The 16,379-nt window shown below is 51.0% G+C and overlaps 2 protein-coding genes across 2 annotated transcripts in view; both read left to right on the top strand.

The window, feature by feature from the left end:
* The first annotated feature begins 9,958 nt into the window (after positions 1-9,958).
* On the top strand, positions 9,959-14,822 carry OGFOD2 (2-oxoglutarate and iron-dependent oxygenase domain containing 2). The gene is made up of 7 exons (XM_009880340.1): positions 9,959-9,970; positions 10,448-10,555; positions 10,630-10,740; positions 11,761-11,860; positions 12,993-13,117; positions 13,607-13,864; positions 14,547-14,822. Exons 1-7 carry the CDS (start codon positions 9,959-9,961, stop codon positions 14,820-14,822), a joined length of 990 nt encoding a protein of 329 aa, XP_009878642.1.
* A 1,482-nt stretch (positions 14,823-16,304) lies between these two features.
* Positions 16,305-16,379, top strand: part of ARL6IP4 (ADP-ribosylation factor-like 6 interacting protein 4) — a 5,236-nt gene continuing 5,161 nt past the window's right edge. The window contains exon 1 of the mRNA XM_009880269.1: positions 16,305-16,326. The gene's annotated coding sequence lies outside the window, so the exon portion shown is untranslated. The remainder of the gene's footprint in view (positions 16,327-16,379) is intronic.

Raw genomic sequence — 16,379 nt, 5'->3', positions numbered from 1 at the left:
AGGGGGGGTGCCTTCCGATATGACCACGCCCCTCCGTGTGACCACGCCCCCTCGCTGCGGCGCCGTCCCGGTCCCGCCCGCCCGTTAACGGGGCATTGCCCGCCGGGGAGGGAGGCGGAACGGACGGACCCGGCCCCCCGCTACCGCCCTGTGTAAACCCTGCCCCGCCGCAGCAAGGGCAGCCCAAGGGTTTTCCCCACCTTAGAAAGTTTGTTTTGTTTTTTTTTTTTCCCCAAAATAAATACATATTTTTTAAATTTTATATTATTTAATTGTTTTTTTTTTTTTTAATTTCTGCAGCAGAGGGTGAAAATACAACACACAAGATGGCTCTAAAAACAACCAGGACAAGGGCTTGGCATTGTTCGTTGGTTTTTTTTTTTTTTCCAATTAACCCCTAAACAGGGGCTTAACAAGGGGTTAAATTAACCCCTAACGCAGAGAGGAATCCAGTTTCAAGAAATCCAACTTATAAATTATTTTTGCCCTTCGAGTCCCTGCACCAGCTCCGGAGGGATGGCAGCGCTCCAGCTCTTCCCTGGCCAGCATCTGTGCATCCAGCTGGGCTATACAGAAGACAGAGGAATGGGTCGGTGTCATTATCCCAAAGTTTCCTTGTATTTTTGGAGTGCTGGACTTAAAAACATCCCTATAACCCCCACCAGCACAGGAAGAGACTACAGGATTCCTGGAGTTAACTCCATTTCTGGAGAGAACAGAATGGTGGCATTACAAAGGAAAAAATCATTTTTTCTTTGCCTGGATAACCAAAAATAAAAGTATTGTGTCCTATTGTCAATTTTATTTCTGCTAATTAGTGCTTAAAACTAAAAAAAAAAAAAAAAAAAAAAAAAAGCTCATTTCCAGCCATTCCCATGTCCACCGGGAATGCAGCCAGACCTGGCATGACTCTTCCCGGTCCGGGCGTACAGCGGGGATGGGACAGGTTTAAGCTGTAGGAAACAAACTGCAACGTGGCTAAGCCGGGTTTAATTTCTGGTTCTCTTCTCATTTGCACCCAGATCACTCCCCGGGCTTTGATGCAGCTACTCCCCCAGGAACAGTTTCCACGCCATAGTCAAGGTGGAGCATTTTTGGCAAGACCGAGTCTCTCACTGCCAAAGCGCACATGCGGGTGGTGCCACTTCCCTCGGTCGGAGGGATGGTCCAAGGGCAAATCTGGACCGGGAGAGACACCCTTGTCTGCACCTTCCCCTTCCTCTCTCCCCAGGACAGGGCAGGCGTGTCTGCACCCTGGACTCCCCATGCAGCTGAGCCACAGACCTCGGGGACAGTTCGTGCTCCTGTCCCCGGCTCCGCAGGACCCCCGAAAAAGCCCCCAGAGGCTAACTGGTTTTCTTCATGCTGGACATACTCTGCTCAGGCGGCAGGACCGTCTCGATCTGAAACGACACAAACTGGCCCTTCTTCAGCTTCTTCAGGGAGCTGGCAGCGTTGTTCCCAAACACATTGTCTTCCACTTTGAAGGCAAGAGAGGGCAGGCCCCGACTTTTCCTTTTCACTCTCTTCCGCTCCCGCTTGTAGGCTGCGGTCATGTTGGCGATGACCTGTAAAGCAGATTGCTCGGGTTGGGCCTTGAGACACCACTTAAAAAAAAAAAAAATAAATCAACTCGCATCCGTCTCATGCGAGCTCAGGGAGTGAGCGCCGGCGCTGCAGCGTGCAGAGCTCAGCTTGGCGAGCCAAGGCCGTGGCGGCAAGCACCTGCACAGCTGGTTACACCCGGGGGCAAGGGAGGCACTAAGCAACGTCTTTCCAGCCATATTCTCACCACCAAACTAGCAGGAGACCTTACATTAAGAAATTGTGATTTTGTGGCCACGCTTAGAGAAGCCGCCAGTTCTCCATCAGTAGAGGGCAGAAGGGGATCTAGGCTGGAGTAACACAGAGCCAAGGGAAGCTTTTATCACCTCCTGTTAATTACAGCCCCAATGCTGGCCCAGCTGCAGGCAAGCGTCAGCAACATGGACACTAGAAGTGCCCTTCCGGACAGGGCAGGATGCTTCGGTGTTACCCAGAGGGAGCTCTCACTGTCCCGTGCCACGAGGTGCATCTCCATTTCACAAAAGGGGAATCCGAGCTAGCGAGCTTGAGCTGCCGAAGGGACAAGCTGGGAACAGATCCCACACGTTCAGCTCCCAGGCCTCCTCCCTCCTGTCCCATTTTACTGCTGCTATTCCCCAGCAGGAAGAATCACAGCCCCGGTGGGATCAGAGAGGACCACATAACCCTGTCTAATTGTAAGAAATGACTGAGCAAACAAAGCACTTGAGCCTTGTCTATTATTTTTTGGCACACAGATCACCAAGCACTTTACAGGGGACACTGAGGTCACTTTTCAAGTCAGGAAACCAAGAAACAGAGAGACAAAATGACTTGCCCAAGGTCACCCAGCACATTAGAGACAGTCAGGAACTGAATGCTGGCCTTGCTCCCCAAACCCAGCTCTCTGCCCACTGGGCCACAAGTCTTCATGGTAGCCCCAACCTCCCCAGTTTCCCCCCCTCCCATTTTGGGGCAGGGTTACTTTTAACCTTCTTAATTACACAGTATGTCCCTAAAGGCTTTTTGTCCCTGCCTAAGGACGGACTGCCTTTGCTGATTTGAGATGCAGATTACAAGGCGGAGTGCTGGGCAGGCTGGGACACAGCTCTAATTAGCCTTGATGGGGTAAGCCAGTCCCTCGTATTTCATCACGGCTCTGAGCAGCAACACCACCAGCCTCCCTGTGGCACCAAATGGTGCCTGCTCAGAGGGTCCGGCCCTGCTTCTGCTGTCCTTGGCACACACTGAGGTGCCACCAACCACCTCTCCTCTCAGGCCAGTCCTGTGGAGTCTCAGGCAGTGCTTAACCAGCTTCTGCCTCGCTCCTTCCCAGCCGGACACACGGCTTCCCTGCCACGCTTGAGCCCACCAGCTACCTGCCACGCTTGGTGACCGGAGAGAGCCTGCAGGCAAAGGACTCCTGTGAGGTGGCACTTCTGGACAGGCAGGGCCAGGGGTTCTCTCTGAGCGCCTGAGCAGGCGCACGCTGTGCCGTGATCCTCGTATGGGCCAATCCCTTCTGTGCAGCTCTTACACAGCCCCGTGCAAGGGACCCTGTGGGGGCTGAGCTGCTTTTAAAGCACCACAGGACTTACAATTTCTTTCACCGCGTTCTGCTGCTCCTGAACTGCGGCTGTGAATGGTGGGAGGCTGTCTGCCTTACCAGAGCTAGCCCCCTGCTCTTTAGAGTCCTTGGCAAAATCCACCTGCAAGGTACAGATATTTGGGTGTTAGTCCGTAACCGTGCCAGTGGCCAACCTCCTTCAAGACTCTCCTTTTGTCGAGAAGTTACCTCGGATGACAGGCACACGTATCTGTTGAACATGAGGAAGAAAGGGGTGTACTTCGTGACAGAGTTGACTGACGTGCGGAAATCGAAGAGCACGGGGTCGAGGTGGGCATCCCATTCGCCGGGCTTCTCATTCACCACGCTGCAGATGGAGGATTTGAGCACCTCAGCGCTGCGGTCGTCCAGGCCTGTGCAGTCTGTGGGCTCTGCAGGAGTGAGGCTCTGCGAGATGTTCCAGTGCTCACATAAATGCCGGCTGACCTGCAGAGGTGGGGTCATGCCCAAGGAAGAACAAAGCAGGTTTGCACCTCAGCAGCTAGCAGCCTCCACAGCATGAGACGGCACTGTCCCCATGCCAGGAGATGCTGCTCAACAGAAAAAGCTCCCCCAGAAAAGTTAGAGCCTGAGAAAATGTTTTGCAATGACTGATCCTGTGCTTGAGGCTTTCTGCAGCACTGGGAAGCTGGGTTAATCCCAGGGTAGGGCAGGAATCTCACAGACATGATCTCACAGGACCTTTCTTTCTGAGCAGAGGCTGCAGTGTGGCTGGAGGACGTGCACCACAGAACCACAACCTTAAATCCCTGACAGGGTGAAAACACTGGCAAATCATCTACCGCTGGCAACAGGGCTGGGGCAGGGAGAAGGGACCTTGCTTTAGCTTCAGCTCCTTGCCCCCTCTACATGGCACACTGCAACTCTGCCTTCGGGACGGGCTGCCCAAAAAAACTGCCGAAGGACATGCTGCTTTTCCCTGAACCACTCAGCACCTGACCTACCTCCTCACAGAAGTCCCAGCTCTGACTGGCGTAAATGTTCTTGGACGCTCCAAACCTGAACAAGAAGAGGACACACAACTGGTTTTACTCCATCAGCTGCAGGGCAGAGCCAGAGGCGTTCAGTCCTCATGGGAAATGGGATTCAAAAGGGATAGAGACCCTCCAACGGAGCTGGTGCGAAAGAGGCTGGCATGACCTCACCTCCCCAAGAGCAGAAAGAGGTCTGCTTGTTCCAGCTGTTCCAAACCAGCCAAGCCTGTTTGCTTTTGAATGATGAGGTAGCACGAGAAACAAGCAAAATTTCTGGCTCTGAATGCAGTTCTCTACTGGCCACATGCATTTTCCACAAGGACAATGTCATGTGGTGACATGCACCATGTGAGTGCAAAATAAATGCTTTCTAGGAAGGATCAGGGAATGGTTTTAAAACTTCTGCAGAGAACTGGGGCACCAGCTGTCTTGGCCTTGGGGCTACTCTGAGAACCACTTCTGCCTCTTTCTCCCCTCCCCTGATAACAAGAGGATAACAGGCTCTTCCCAAGTACTTTGTAAAAAGCAACTGAGAGGCACTGCACGGTTTCTTCTGTAAAAGGGAGAGTTCCTGCTCTCATGGGGAACCATCTTGTGGACATTTTTGCAACACGCATCCCAGTGTGCCCCATCTCACTGCAGAGGTGCAACATAACCAATAACAGAGGAGCCCACCTGTAAAAAATTGTAGCTAGGGCTTTAGCCACTGATAAGGGATCTTTCTTCTGCAGAGGTGCAGCCTCGACCCACTTAGTGAAGTAGTCGGTCACAAGCAGGACATGGGTATTGCTCTGGCTTGTCTCAGGAAAAGGTCCTGCATAAACAAGCATCAAGAAAAATCAATGTGATGCCGTAAGTTAAAAACCCAGCCCAGCAAAACAAGCACTGCAAAAACGACCACAACACTATTCTGCAATGTCATTTGGCTGGTACATTTCTGTGACCTTTGTCAGCAAAAATACACCCATCACGGTCTCATTTCTGGGAAGTAACACACGCCCACAACTCCCATTGTGTGGAGAGGGAGTCGAGCCAGCCACGCGGATCAGGTTGCACCTTGGTAGGCTGCTGTGGCCTCTTCGACACCTCCTCACCGCAGACGCAGGCAGCTTTCACTCACGTGTGCGCGGCAGTAAGTCTGCCACGCTTCCTGACAGCTGGCGTGGCAGCCTTGAAAAGCCTGTCTCTCAGCTGCAAACACTCACCGTGAATGTCTAATCCCAGCACTTCCCAGGGTGATTCCACTTTGACAGGCCTTGCTTTCCGCGATACGTTTTTATTGTGTTCTGCGTTCTGGCACGTTTCACACATTTTGATCTGGAAAGGGAAAAGACATATCAAAGGACTTTAAAATATGCTGACGAGATTCAGACTGGACAGGTTATGAAGGGATGAGAGGGACAGCACGTCTAAGCAGCGTCCTTCTATCCAATAAAAATAGCAGGACGCAAGAAAAAGAGGGCAAAACACAACAGGCTGACACAGCTCACCTTTCACAAAACTTACCTGACAGCTTTCTCTGACACAATGACCAATTTTCTCAACACTGCCTATAGCTACGATATTTCTCGCCTTGCTTTCAGTAAAACGTTTATTGTATTTTAAACTTTGACTGCTGGCTAGAAAAATCATCAGCCCCAGGATGCTGGAGGAGCAAGGGCTGCTCGGACCATGCAACGCAAACACACTTCTTCAAACCACACTATTGCAGAGCCCTGCTGCAGGGAACTTTCAGCAATAAAACAGGCGAGGCAAAGCAGCCGAAGAGAGCTGGCGGAAACACCGAGCTTCTCCTGTTACAACAGTTTAGGGAGCTGGGCAGCTCTGGTAGGAATCCAGACTGCTCAAAGCTAGACTCAGCAACACTCGTCTGAAACAATCCCGCATTCCCATGCTGGCCAAAACTGCCCTGCACGAGGAGGCCTACCTGTGCAGGTTTCCTGACGCTCGGGGGAAAGACATCCTCCAATCTATCCAGCTGCCTTGGAACGTTCCAACAGTTTCACCTGCAGAGTTACTTAGTGCGTGGCTTCAAAGCAACAGGCACTAGAAACGACAGCATCCCTGCATCAGGGCTCCTCTAGCTGCTCACTTGGGACTGCTGCCTGAATGTCCTGGGAAATACTGGTGTCATTGACACGGCCAATGCTCTCAACTTACCCAGTCCACAACATCCTTCACAATCCCCAGCCAGTAGTACCGGCTCTGAATCCGGTGCACCGTCTTTTTCTGGCCTAGATGGTTCCCAATTTCGGTGAAATGGCTTTCCAGAAAGACTTGCCGCCTCCGTTCAGGATCCACAATCACCTCGCGCTTTTCCTCCTTCTTGGGTCCCACATAGTAGAGGCAGCCGCCTGTAGATGTGAGAAGTTTGTCTAAAATGACATGTGACATGCTCTCACAGCCATTTTAGCTACCCAGTCCCAGTGAAACAGTCATTTCTACAATGGGACAAACAGGTGAGACACACCAAAGGGGGACTATTGTCATGGGAGCTTCTCTAATGCCTCTGGAAAAGCTGCTAAACTGGAATCATGCACAAATAAACCCAGGGACAGCTTTTCTGCACCCAGGGCCAAACAAAATCCTCTGCTATAATAAAACCACACTGGACTCCAGAGGCCAGCTGCGGTCTGCCCTGCTGTGCCCCGGTGCTACCCCAGACTGCCACAATCTCCGCTCTGCGCCCCGAAAAGCACAGAGATGGCATGAGAGAAGCAGCGGGTACCAGCAACGCTGCATCCCACGGCTCCCTCTCTGCTGAGGGCCGAGAAGCCACCCATCCTCCCGTGCTGTGGGGAAGGTACATCTGTCCTCGTATGGGTGGGGATGGCCAGCATGCCTGCCAGCGGGTCACTGTCCCCACACGGGGAAGCTTCTCCTCAGGGGGAGGCCTCTCCTCAGGGGGAGGTCTCTCAGGGTAAGGTCTCTCCTCAGGGGGAGGCCTCTCCTCAGGGGGAGGCCTCTCAGGGTAAGGTCTCTCCTCAGGGGGAGGCATCTCCTCGGGGGAGGTCTCTCCTCAGGGTAAGGTCTCTCCTCAGGGTAAGGTCTCTCCTCAGGGGGAGGCCTCTCCTCAGGGGGGGGTCTCTCAGGGTAAGGTCTCTCCTCAGGGGGAGGCCTCTCCTCAGGGGGAGGCCTCTCAGGGTAAGGTCTCTCCTCAGGGGGAGGCATCTCCTCGGGGGAGGTCTCTCCTCAGGGTAAGGTCTCTCCTCAGGGTAAGGTCTCTCCTCAGGGTAAGGTCTCTCCTCAGGGGGAGGCCTCTCCTCAGGGGGAGGCCTCTCAGGGTAAGGTCTCTCCTCAGGGGGAGGCATCTCCTCGGGGGAGGTCTCTCCTCAGGGTAAGGTCTCTCCTCAGGGTAAGGTCTCTCCTCAGGGTAAGGTCTCTCCTCAGGGGGAGGCCTCTCCTCAGGGGGAGGCCTCTCAGGGTAAGGTCTCTCCTCAGGGGGAGGCATCTCCTCGGGGGAGGTCTCTCCTCAGGGTAAGGTCTCTCCTCAGGGTAAGGTCTCTCCTCAGGGTAAGGTCTCTCCTCAGGGGGAGGCCTCTCCTCAGGGGGAGGCCTCTCAGGGTAAGGTCTCTCCTCAGGGGGAGGCATCTCCTCGGGGGAGGTCTCTCCTCAGGGTAAGGTCTCTCCTCAGGGTAAGGTCTCTCCTCAGGGTAAGGTCTCTCCTCAGGGGGAGGCCTCTCCTCAGGGGGAGGCCTCTCAGGGTAAGGTCTCTCCTCAGGGGGAGGCATCTCCTCGGGGGAGGTCTCTCCTCAGGGTAAGGTCTCTCCTCAGGGTAAGGTCTCTCCTCAGGGTAAGGTCTCTCCTCAGGGGGAGGCCTCTCCTCAGGGGGAGGCCTCTCAGGGTAAGGTCTCTCCTCAGGGGGAGGCATCTCCTCGGGGGAGGTCTCTCCTCAGGGTAAGGTCTCTCCTCAGGGTAAGGTCTCTCCTCAGGGTAAGGTCTCTCCTCAGGGGGAGGCCTCTCCTCAGGGGGAGGCCTCTCAGGGTAAGGTCTCTCCTCAGGGGGAGGCATCTCCTCGGGGGAGGTCTCTCCTCAGGGTAAGGTCTCTCCTCAGGGTAAGGTCTCTCCTCAGGGTAAGGTCTCTCCTCAGGGGGAGGCCTCTCCTCAGGGGGAGGCCTCTCAGGGTAAGGTCTCTCCTCAGGGGGAGGCATCTCCTCGGGGGAGGTCTCTCCTCAGGGTAAGGTCTCTCCTCAGGGTAAGGTCTCTCCTCAGGGTAAGGTCTCTCCTCAGGGGGAGGCCTCTCCTCAGGGGGAGGCCTCTCAGGGTAAGGTCTCTCCTCAGGGGGAGGCATCTCCTCGGGGGAGGTCTCTCCTCAGGGTAAGGTCTCTCCTCAGGGTAAGGTCTCTCCTCAGGGTAAGGTCTCTCCTCAGGGGGAGGCCTCTCCTCAGGGGGAGGCCTCTCAGGGTAAGGTCTCTCCTCAGGGGGAGGCATCTCCTCGGGGGAGGTCTCTCCTCAGGGTAAGGTCTCTCCTCAGGGTAAGGTCTCTCCTCAGGGTAAGGTCTCTCCTCAGGGGGAGGCCTCTCCTCACCCCCCGTCACCTGTGGCATTTCCACGCACAGGGGTGGCCCGGGTGGGGGTGGAGGGAGCCGGGGAGGTTTGCCGAAGCCACAAGCGCTGACGGAACCGGGGCGCAGCTCCCCGGCCCTCATCAAACCCGGTGCCGGGCAGAGACCAAAGGGAAAAATTCCCCGCTGGCACCTCTGTCCGAGGCTGGATGCTGTCGGTGATGTGTTTACACTGGCGACGCCCTGGAAGTAAATACTGTAATTCAACACATTCTCAAAATTGGCCGCCTGTGCCATCTGGCCTGACTGGTTTTGGTCAGCAGGCTCCCAGCACCCTTCGAGTTTGTCTTTTCTTGTCCCTTCGTTTGTCAGTTACTTGTAAAGAATGCCTTGAGATGGGATCCCCCAGAGTTCACATGAGATCTGCCGAAGGTTATCACAAGACCTCCCCCCAGGGCACTCCTTTAGGGAGGGATCTGTCTGTCTTTCCAGGCCAGGGACAGAGACCTGTCACACAACCAGCTCCAGTTTCACCCCAACACTAAGGGAACAGACCGGTTCTTTTAGGGACCCTTGGCAGGATGAGGCCAGCACTAAATCATGTTTACAATTAAAGCTTGATTTTCTTAACAGGGTATTATAATTAGTATACTACAGAACTTATGATTAGAACGGCACAGGATTTCTACAAGCGGAATCAATGTAGCACAATAAGCATAATACAGAATTTATAATACAACTCCACTTAGGATTTCTAGATCCTAACTTAACTTAATTTATGATTTCTAATCCCCTAGATCCTAACTTAACATAATTTATAATTTCTAGTCACCTGGAGCCTCTGCAGATTGGGTCAGATCTTAATACGTAGTTTGCTGTACCAATATAACCATCATAATCTAGACTCAAAAGTCATATAAAAGAATATGAGACACTCAGTCCTTGGAGAAAGCAAATGACTGGGGAGGCAACCCTGGCCACTGGAGGGTCGCAGCTCTCACTGTCCAGCAGCAGTTCATGTCTAAGTTCCCCACTTAGGACTTGTAACTGCTTGATTTTACAGACAGTGCTCTGGGTGCTGTTACTCTTCCCTGTTCTGTGATGGGGTCATCGCCACCACTGGGCTGGCCGGGTGCCTGGGACCTTCAAGGCCGGCAAGGAAGGGAGTAGTTGGCCTGGCACCCAGGAACTTCGAGGCTGGTAGGGAGGGGAAGAGGAAATCGTTTTCGTTCATCTGCGTGGTTCACAGGACCTTCAGGGCCTGATAATGAGGGAAAGGCAACGAATACATGACCCACTCGGTCACAGAGAATGGCTGCTTGCCTTATAAAATGGCATTAGTTATGCTAACCACATAACCAGGGGTCAGGAGCAGAGGTACTGGTCACACCCTTCTTCATTTTTTGCTGAGGAATGTTATAAACTAATCTCATGGGGGGTTATTAAATAGGAAGAGCTGCCTGAATCAGCTGCTACTACAGCTGTTTCCTCTGAAATGACAGATTAGCCTGTCCCCAAAACACTTAGAAGTAATCCCTTCATGACAAGTCCTGTCTCCCTCCCAGCAAATGTCTTTATTTTGGACAATGCTTATATTGTCAGAACATAAACCAGACTCTTAAAGCGTAGGCCGGCAATTCATGAGTTGTCAGAATGCCTGAAAGGGCTGAAACCTTGCAGCTCCACTTGACACATCCATGGAAAGACTTCAGTTATATTTTTTTTTCAGTTATTTTTTAAGCCGTTCGTAATAAGAATGTGTCTCAAATCCCTTTTAGGTATTTGGCTTTTCAGATATTTATTTGACTTGTCTTGACTACAGAAAAGCAAAGGCGTACATTCTGTCTCCCAGAGGTGCCCAGAACAAAAATAACTGGTTTAAAACAGTGAGCAAATTCCTGGAATTGTTTTAGTTATCCCATTTGATTTTCTAACAATACGCTTTTTTGTTTACTTGTAGATTGAGGCAGAAGTGCAGAGAAGAAAACAGTTAATTCATCAGTCAGTGGAACGCAAAGCCATCATCTCAAAGTGCTACAAACGAAAACACCCAGAAGTGTACATTCTGCAGGTAGACAGTATGTTTGGAATCTGTTTTGCACCCAAGAAATTGCCTGACAGTTTATTTTTGCAGTAGGAAGCCCTCTTCTCAGGATTGCTCACAGTGCTAGAGCTGGACTGAATTAAAACCAAAGTGTAGCATATTAAAACTGAAGTGAAAACTTTCACAGCGTAGCATGTTCTCCAGGCAGGATTCTGCCTGGCTTATAGCCAGATAAGGGTCATTCTACATTGAAGCTGCACCAGCACCTGGTACAGGACTCCAAATACCATTCGTAATTTAGACCTAAAGCATCATCGCAGCAAACAGGGTTGGTGAGGTCTAACGAACAGCCACAGGAATCAGCCGTTATGGGCTTAACACACAGACAAGTTACTAGTTACTGTCAGCTGAAGGGAGGCAACAGGCTGCTTCCATGTATACACCCCACCGCAAATGCAGGAAGAGCCCTCTTTGTTATGGGCTACACTGATTTGAATTTCCTCCTGTTTGCCAGACCCGAGACTTCCCAGCTGGATAACTACCACAGATCATCAGTAGCACACAAACAAGTTCGCACAGATTTACTGCTCTATGACCCTTTTGTAACAAGTTCTGCTGTTGGCTGTTCTGCTGTTGCCTGTCATGGTCTGTGTGGGGAAGTGCTTAAAGCAGAGTATAGTCATTCTTTTGTGCTGAGGCCATGACAAGAAGCTAAATCTACTAGCGAAGACTTTGCACTTACCTGTTAGAAGTCCATAATGTGAGCCAGGCTCTTTCCCACCGCGCTAAGGATAAATCTGGCCAGTTATACTTAGAAACCCATGAACTAGAGCAAGCAGCAGCTTATCCAAACCACCAAAAACCCCACCAGTAATATTCTGCATTTCCTGCCACAGAAGTAACTCAAGTGTGACTATCAGCCTTGGTCCCTAGACTTTACATATTTTCCTGTGGCTGCCTGGAAGTCCATTTCCCTCTTGGGCTGTAAAAGTCTGTGAAAGCTAATTGTGTTTCTGTGTATTTTTATCATCCTTCCCTTGATGCCAGGAGTCATTCCTGGCTCCAGATTTTCTAGAAATCGTGAGATACTGCACATCGCCGGATGCTCATCTCCATGGCCTCCTGCGCTACATCGAGTCCTTCTCAGGTAAAGAAAACAACACATCAGTCACAAAGATCTTCCCATGTGACACTGCGACTTCAGCGATGACAGCTGTTTTCAAGCCCTGTCTTTAATAGCTCAGATTTGATACACAGCTGAGACAAACAGGGTGTTATTTTCTGCTTGACAAGAGTCTCTGGAGAGGCAGTATTGTGCAGCAGTTATGCTCTGGATGAGATCCTGTTTTCTGCTTTTCCAATCCCAGTCTGCTGATGTCTCATCAGAGGCTCTAGCTGCAGCAGGGCTGGGGTTTTGGTTGTACCACAACCTCACGGGGGAGCCTGCTGAAGGAACACTGTTAGCCTGGGGAACTTATTTTTCCCTCCCCAAGTGCTTTACTATTTCAGAGAATCCCTGTTGGTTAGTCTGAGCTGAAGTAGTTTGTCTAGATTTCAGTCTTTTTAAAAGAGATCTGGGTTTTCAGCTTCCCTGGTGGCATCCATGAAGCTCTCTCCCTACCAGAAATGCTGACAAAATGTAAAGGGGAAACTGCAAAGTTGCCTCTTTTTTTTTTCAAGACAAAAAGAAAGACATACATGTTGTGTATGTGCAGAGCTCCTGGATATGTCCAAGGCATGATTTCCAGGCAACACAGCCTTTTCACGCTGTCTTTATTTCAGCTTCTGTATCCTCAATACTGAGCTCCCCTTAGACAGAAGTTTAAAGCTCTACCCTGAAAGGCAGCTCAGAAGGCCTGGTCTTCCCAGAAGGCTGGCACTGGGTGAGTGAATCCCCCCTCAACTCAATGACCTCGAGTCTCCTTCTTCCAGGAAGTTGTATTCACACTGCCTATGATGAGCGGTTGATTCACCGCTCTCCCTCCAGACCCGCTCAAAACATTTCCTTGGCACATTCAGCAGGCATTTAAATCAGTGCCAGATCTCCCAACTGGATGGGGAAGCCTGAAAACAAGGGGCCAACATAAAAAACAACAAATACATCCCAGAGTGGATCCTGAGGAATGGTTCCAGCCCTTTGAGCAGCCTGAGCAGAAAGTGAAGCGCGTGGGTCCTGTGTTCTCACTGACACCAGCACAATATAGCGAGACAGCATGACAGCCAAGAACACTCTTCCCTGTTATTTTCCCCAGCAAACAGTATCTCCCTTCTCTTAACAGATAAGAGGATCTATCGTCTCCCAGTGTTCACGGAGGAATTCTGCCAAGCCTTTGTGGATGAGCTGGAGAACTTTGAGCAGTCGGACATGCCCAAAGGCAGGCCCAACACTATGAATAACTATGGGGTAGGACTCACTAGCTCTTGTGCTTATTTAGGGGGAGTGTTCACAAGTAGACTCCGATCACCTCCTTGCTTCACACTCCTTTTCCTTCTGAAATGCCTGTAACTTGAGCACAGAGCAGTTTGAGTACAGCCCCTTTGAAGTGAAAGGATTGAGGGAGTGAGTGTTACACAGGCAAAAGGACAGGGGAATGCAAGGAAAGGGGATGGGAGTTGGTATCTTAGGGCAAAGAGCACCTTGTATTTAAGCAATACACGTTTAAATCAAGGAGTCCATTTTTAAAGAACGCTTAACTTTTCATCTTGCTTTGTCTTTTCCCCATCACTTTCCACTGTGAGCCTCCTTCTTTTGCCTGTAGCTGGAGCCTTTGCTCTAAAGTTCTTTATCTGAGCAAGCAGCAAGGTTGGAAGAGAACAAGACAGCTCTGCAGCAGCTCTGATGAAGCAGCAGATGTAGTTGGTCAGCTGTTCCCATCTCTTCTCTTTGAGACAGGTTTTGCTAAATGAGCTTGGGATGGATGAAACGCTCATCACACCCCTGCGTGAAAACTACCTGCGGCCCATAACGGCACTGCTTTATCCTGACTTGGGAGGCGCTTCTCTGGACAGCCATAAAGCCTTTGTTGTCAAGTACTCGCTACATGAAGATTTGGATTTGAGCTCGCACTATGACAATGCAGAAGTCACCTTAAATGTTTCACTGGGAAAAGACTTCACAGAAGGCAACTTGTACTTTGGTGATTTCAGCCAGGTACTGAGCATATTCGTAATCTAGACCTCAGTTCTCTTCTGCACTACCTCCTCACCCCCCAGTTGCAAGGCATTTGCTATGTTCTGAAAAACAATTATTCATTTCCAACAGTCAAATCTGCTCTGTCGCTTCCCCCTTTTTTAAAACGTCTTGGTTATACAGGAACCTTTTATGCTACAAGCACATTACCAATATTCAAGCTAATTGCAGCCAAGTCAGAGAGAGGACAGAGACAACTATCATAGTAGAAGCTGGAGTGAAACAAATCAGTCTTTCCCCAACTGCAATAATGAGCTGGAAGGTGCTGAGAGAGAGAAAGAGAGAGAAGTAATTTATTTCAGATGAGACTTAAACCTAAATCTGTAGCCCCTATTACTAGGGGACTCTTGGCAAGAGAGGGGTAAAAGCACCCATACACTGTTGAAACTATTTTTTTGATTGAAACTGTCTTTAAATTCCCTCTGGACCTGTCACTGAGAATGTCTCACTTGGAAACAGTTGTACTAAACTGCTGCCAAGCCATCCCCAAAGCGGCTGCATTTCAGAGGCGCAGTGAGTCCTCTCCATGTTGCTCACTGGATGCTGTGGGTGAAGAGGTAACAAGTAAAAGTTTCAACTAGTTGAGCATTGTTCTGCTAGGGAATTTCTGGTGTAATGCTGTGTCCACTTCCCTTTGTTCCAGGATCCTACCCCAGTGCCAAAGTACATAGAGATCGAACACGTGGGAGCCCAGGGGCTGTTACACCGAGGAGGGCAGATCCACGGGGCACTTCCCATTGCCTCCGGGGAACGCTGGAACCTCATTATTTGGATGAGATCATCTGCCATCCGCAACCAGCTCTGCCCCATGTGCAATAAGAAACCTGAGCTGGTGGAAGCAGAGGGGTTTGGAGATGGGTTCACAGAAACCCTTGAAGATGATGCGCCTGAGACTGTCAATCTCTGTTCCTTATGGTAGCAGAGAGTAGGGCCTGATTTCTTCAGACCAAGTTCCTTAAAGCTCCTTTCTGACCTCTCAGACTGCGCTAACAGACTCTTTGATGGATGCACAAGTCACGTAAGATGTAGCTATGGCATTGGGAAGTGATGCAAACCCAGTCCTGCTGGGGTTAGGGAAGCCAGCTGCCCGGGCAGCTGAAAGAGCTGGTACTCGGCTCATCAGGACTCACGCTCCGGCTGGAGGACTGCTTGAAAGATGTAGAAAGCCTTAACGCTTTGATTCACTGCAAAGGCTCTGTAAATATTTTCAGGTGTACGGGGAAAACACCCAAAGCTGCTTGGCCTTTCTGAAGACCTCTGTGCCAACAGCAGCATCGCGAGTCCTGCTGTAAATGGGAAAGAGCGGTACAATAAAGCCCTGCACTTACCTCTGCTCTGCTGTTTGCAGGGACTCCTGTCCTCTTCCAGGGGAGGGAGAGGAGCGTTTTGTTGCTGGGTGACAGTGAAAGATTCGCTCAAAAGCGAGATACAGGTGATTCACAACAGGCTGCTGGGAATACATGGAATTATCGTTACCAGAGATTTACCTAACCCAGGCTCAGAAAAATCCAGCAGGAGCAATACAGGGAGAGCTGATCCCACAGGGTGGCTGAGAGGACGTCTGAAGGCCTCCACGACCTCTTTTGAGCGGAAATTTCCCTTTCAAAGATTCTGTGAACCTCATTAAGCGAGCAGAAACGGGCTTTTAGAGACAAAGCTCTGGGAGCTACCTGCAACATAGCAAAACTTGCCAGAGGAAGTCAAGAGCGTAGATTTAACTCCCTTCCTTTAGTTATACGAGCAGGTGAAAATAAAAAAATTCTCTCAGCCTGGGTGCAGCAGGCAGGTCTGGCGCTGCTTCGTTTGGCACCAAGATCCGCCGGCAGCCGATGCGTTCAGAGGGTCAAGTGCTGTCCCCGTCTTACTGCCGGCTGGCTGAAATCACAGGCTCTCCCAGCTACAAGACAAATTAAAGAATCACCAAATATCTTCTGATTGGGTGGCTGCGTTTTGCTCTGTGGAAAATTAATTGTATTTGATACACCCGTATGCCACCGCGTTTCTAAGGGGCTTTTTCATTCATTTATTCAACTGCAGTAATTAGAGTGTGTGGACTTTGTGTCGTCGGTAATTGTGAAAGGCTGATGTGAGCTGGTACAGCTCGCACGGAGGGTGCCCATTTAAGCCTTCCCAGCAGACCCGCTGTATTTTTGGCCGGGGATGCCATTAGTGCGCAGCGCTGATTGGCTTTTCATTAGCGAAACCCGTTCAAATTGCATCTCGGGAAGGAAACCGGCTGCTGTATTTGTGCGCGGAGGCAAAATTATCAAGAAAACCGCTCGTCAAGGCCCCATTTCCTTCAGCAGAAAACGTTAGTGCTTCCTATCAGCGCCTGATTTAGACCCAAAAGTTTAAGCCGGGGGGCGAAACCGGCGCTGCCCCTGCGCGTCCGGAACCAAAGAGCGGTGCCCGGAACCAAAGGGCGCGCCCCTGTTGCCGCCCGGCCCCGCGCGCGGCGGCCGGAAGCGCGGGGGGG

The sequence above is a fragment of the Charadrius vociferus genome, unplaced genomic scaffold, assembly GCF_000708025.1.
Source record: "Charadrius vociferus isolate BGI_N301 unplaced genomic scaffold, ASM70802v2 scaffold332, whole genome shotgun sequence".
Lineage (NCBI taxonomy): Eukaryota > Metazoa > Chordata > Aves > Charadriiformes > Charadriidae > Charadrius > Charadrius vociferus.
Note: the sequence above shows the minus strand (reverse complement) of the source record. Positions and strands in the feature narration are given on the sequence as shown.

What these genes read in the sequence shown, in the direction of transcription:
- OGFOD2 (XM_009880340.1), top strand. An exon ending in ACACTATGAATAACTATGGG is followed by an intron (nt 13,118 to 13,606) that starts GTAGGACTCACT and finishes TCTTTGAGACAG; the next exon opens with GTTTTGCTAAATGAGCTTGG. An exon ending in ACTTTGGTGATTTCAGCCAG is followed by an intron (nt 13,865 to 14,546) that starts GTACTGAGCATA and finishes CCTTTGTTCCAG; the next exon opens with GATCCTACCCCAGTGCCAAA.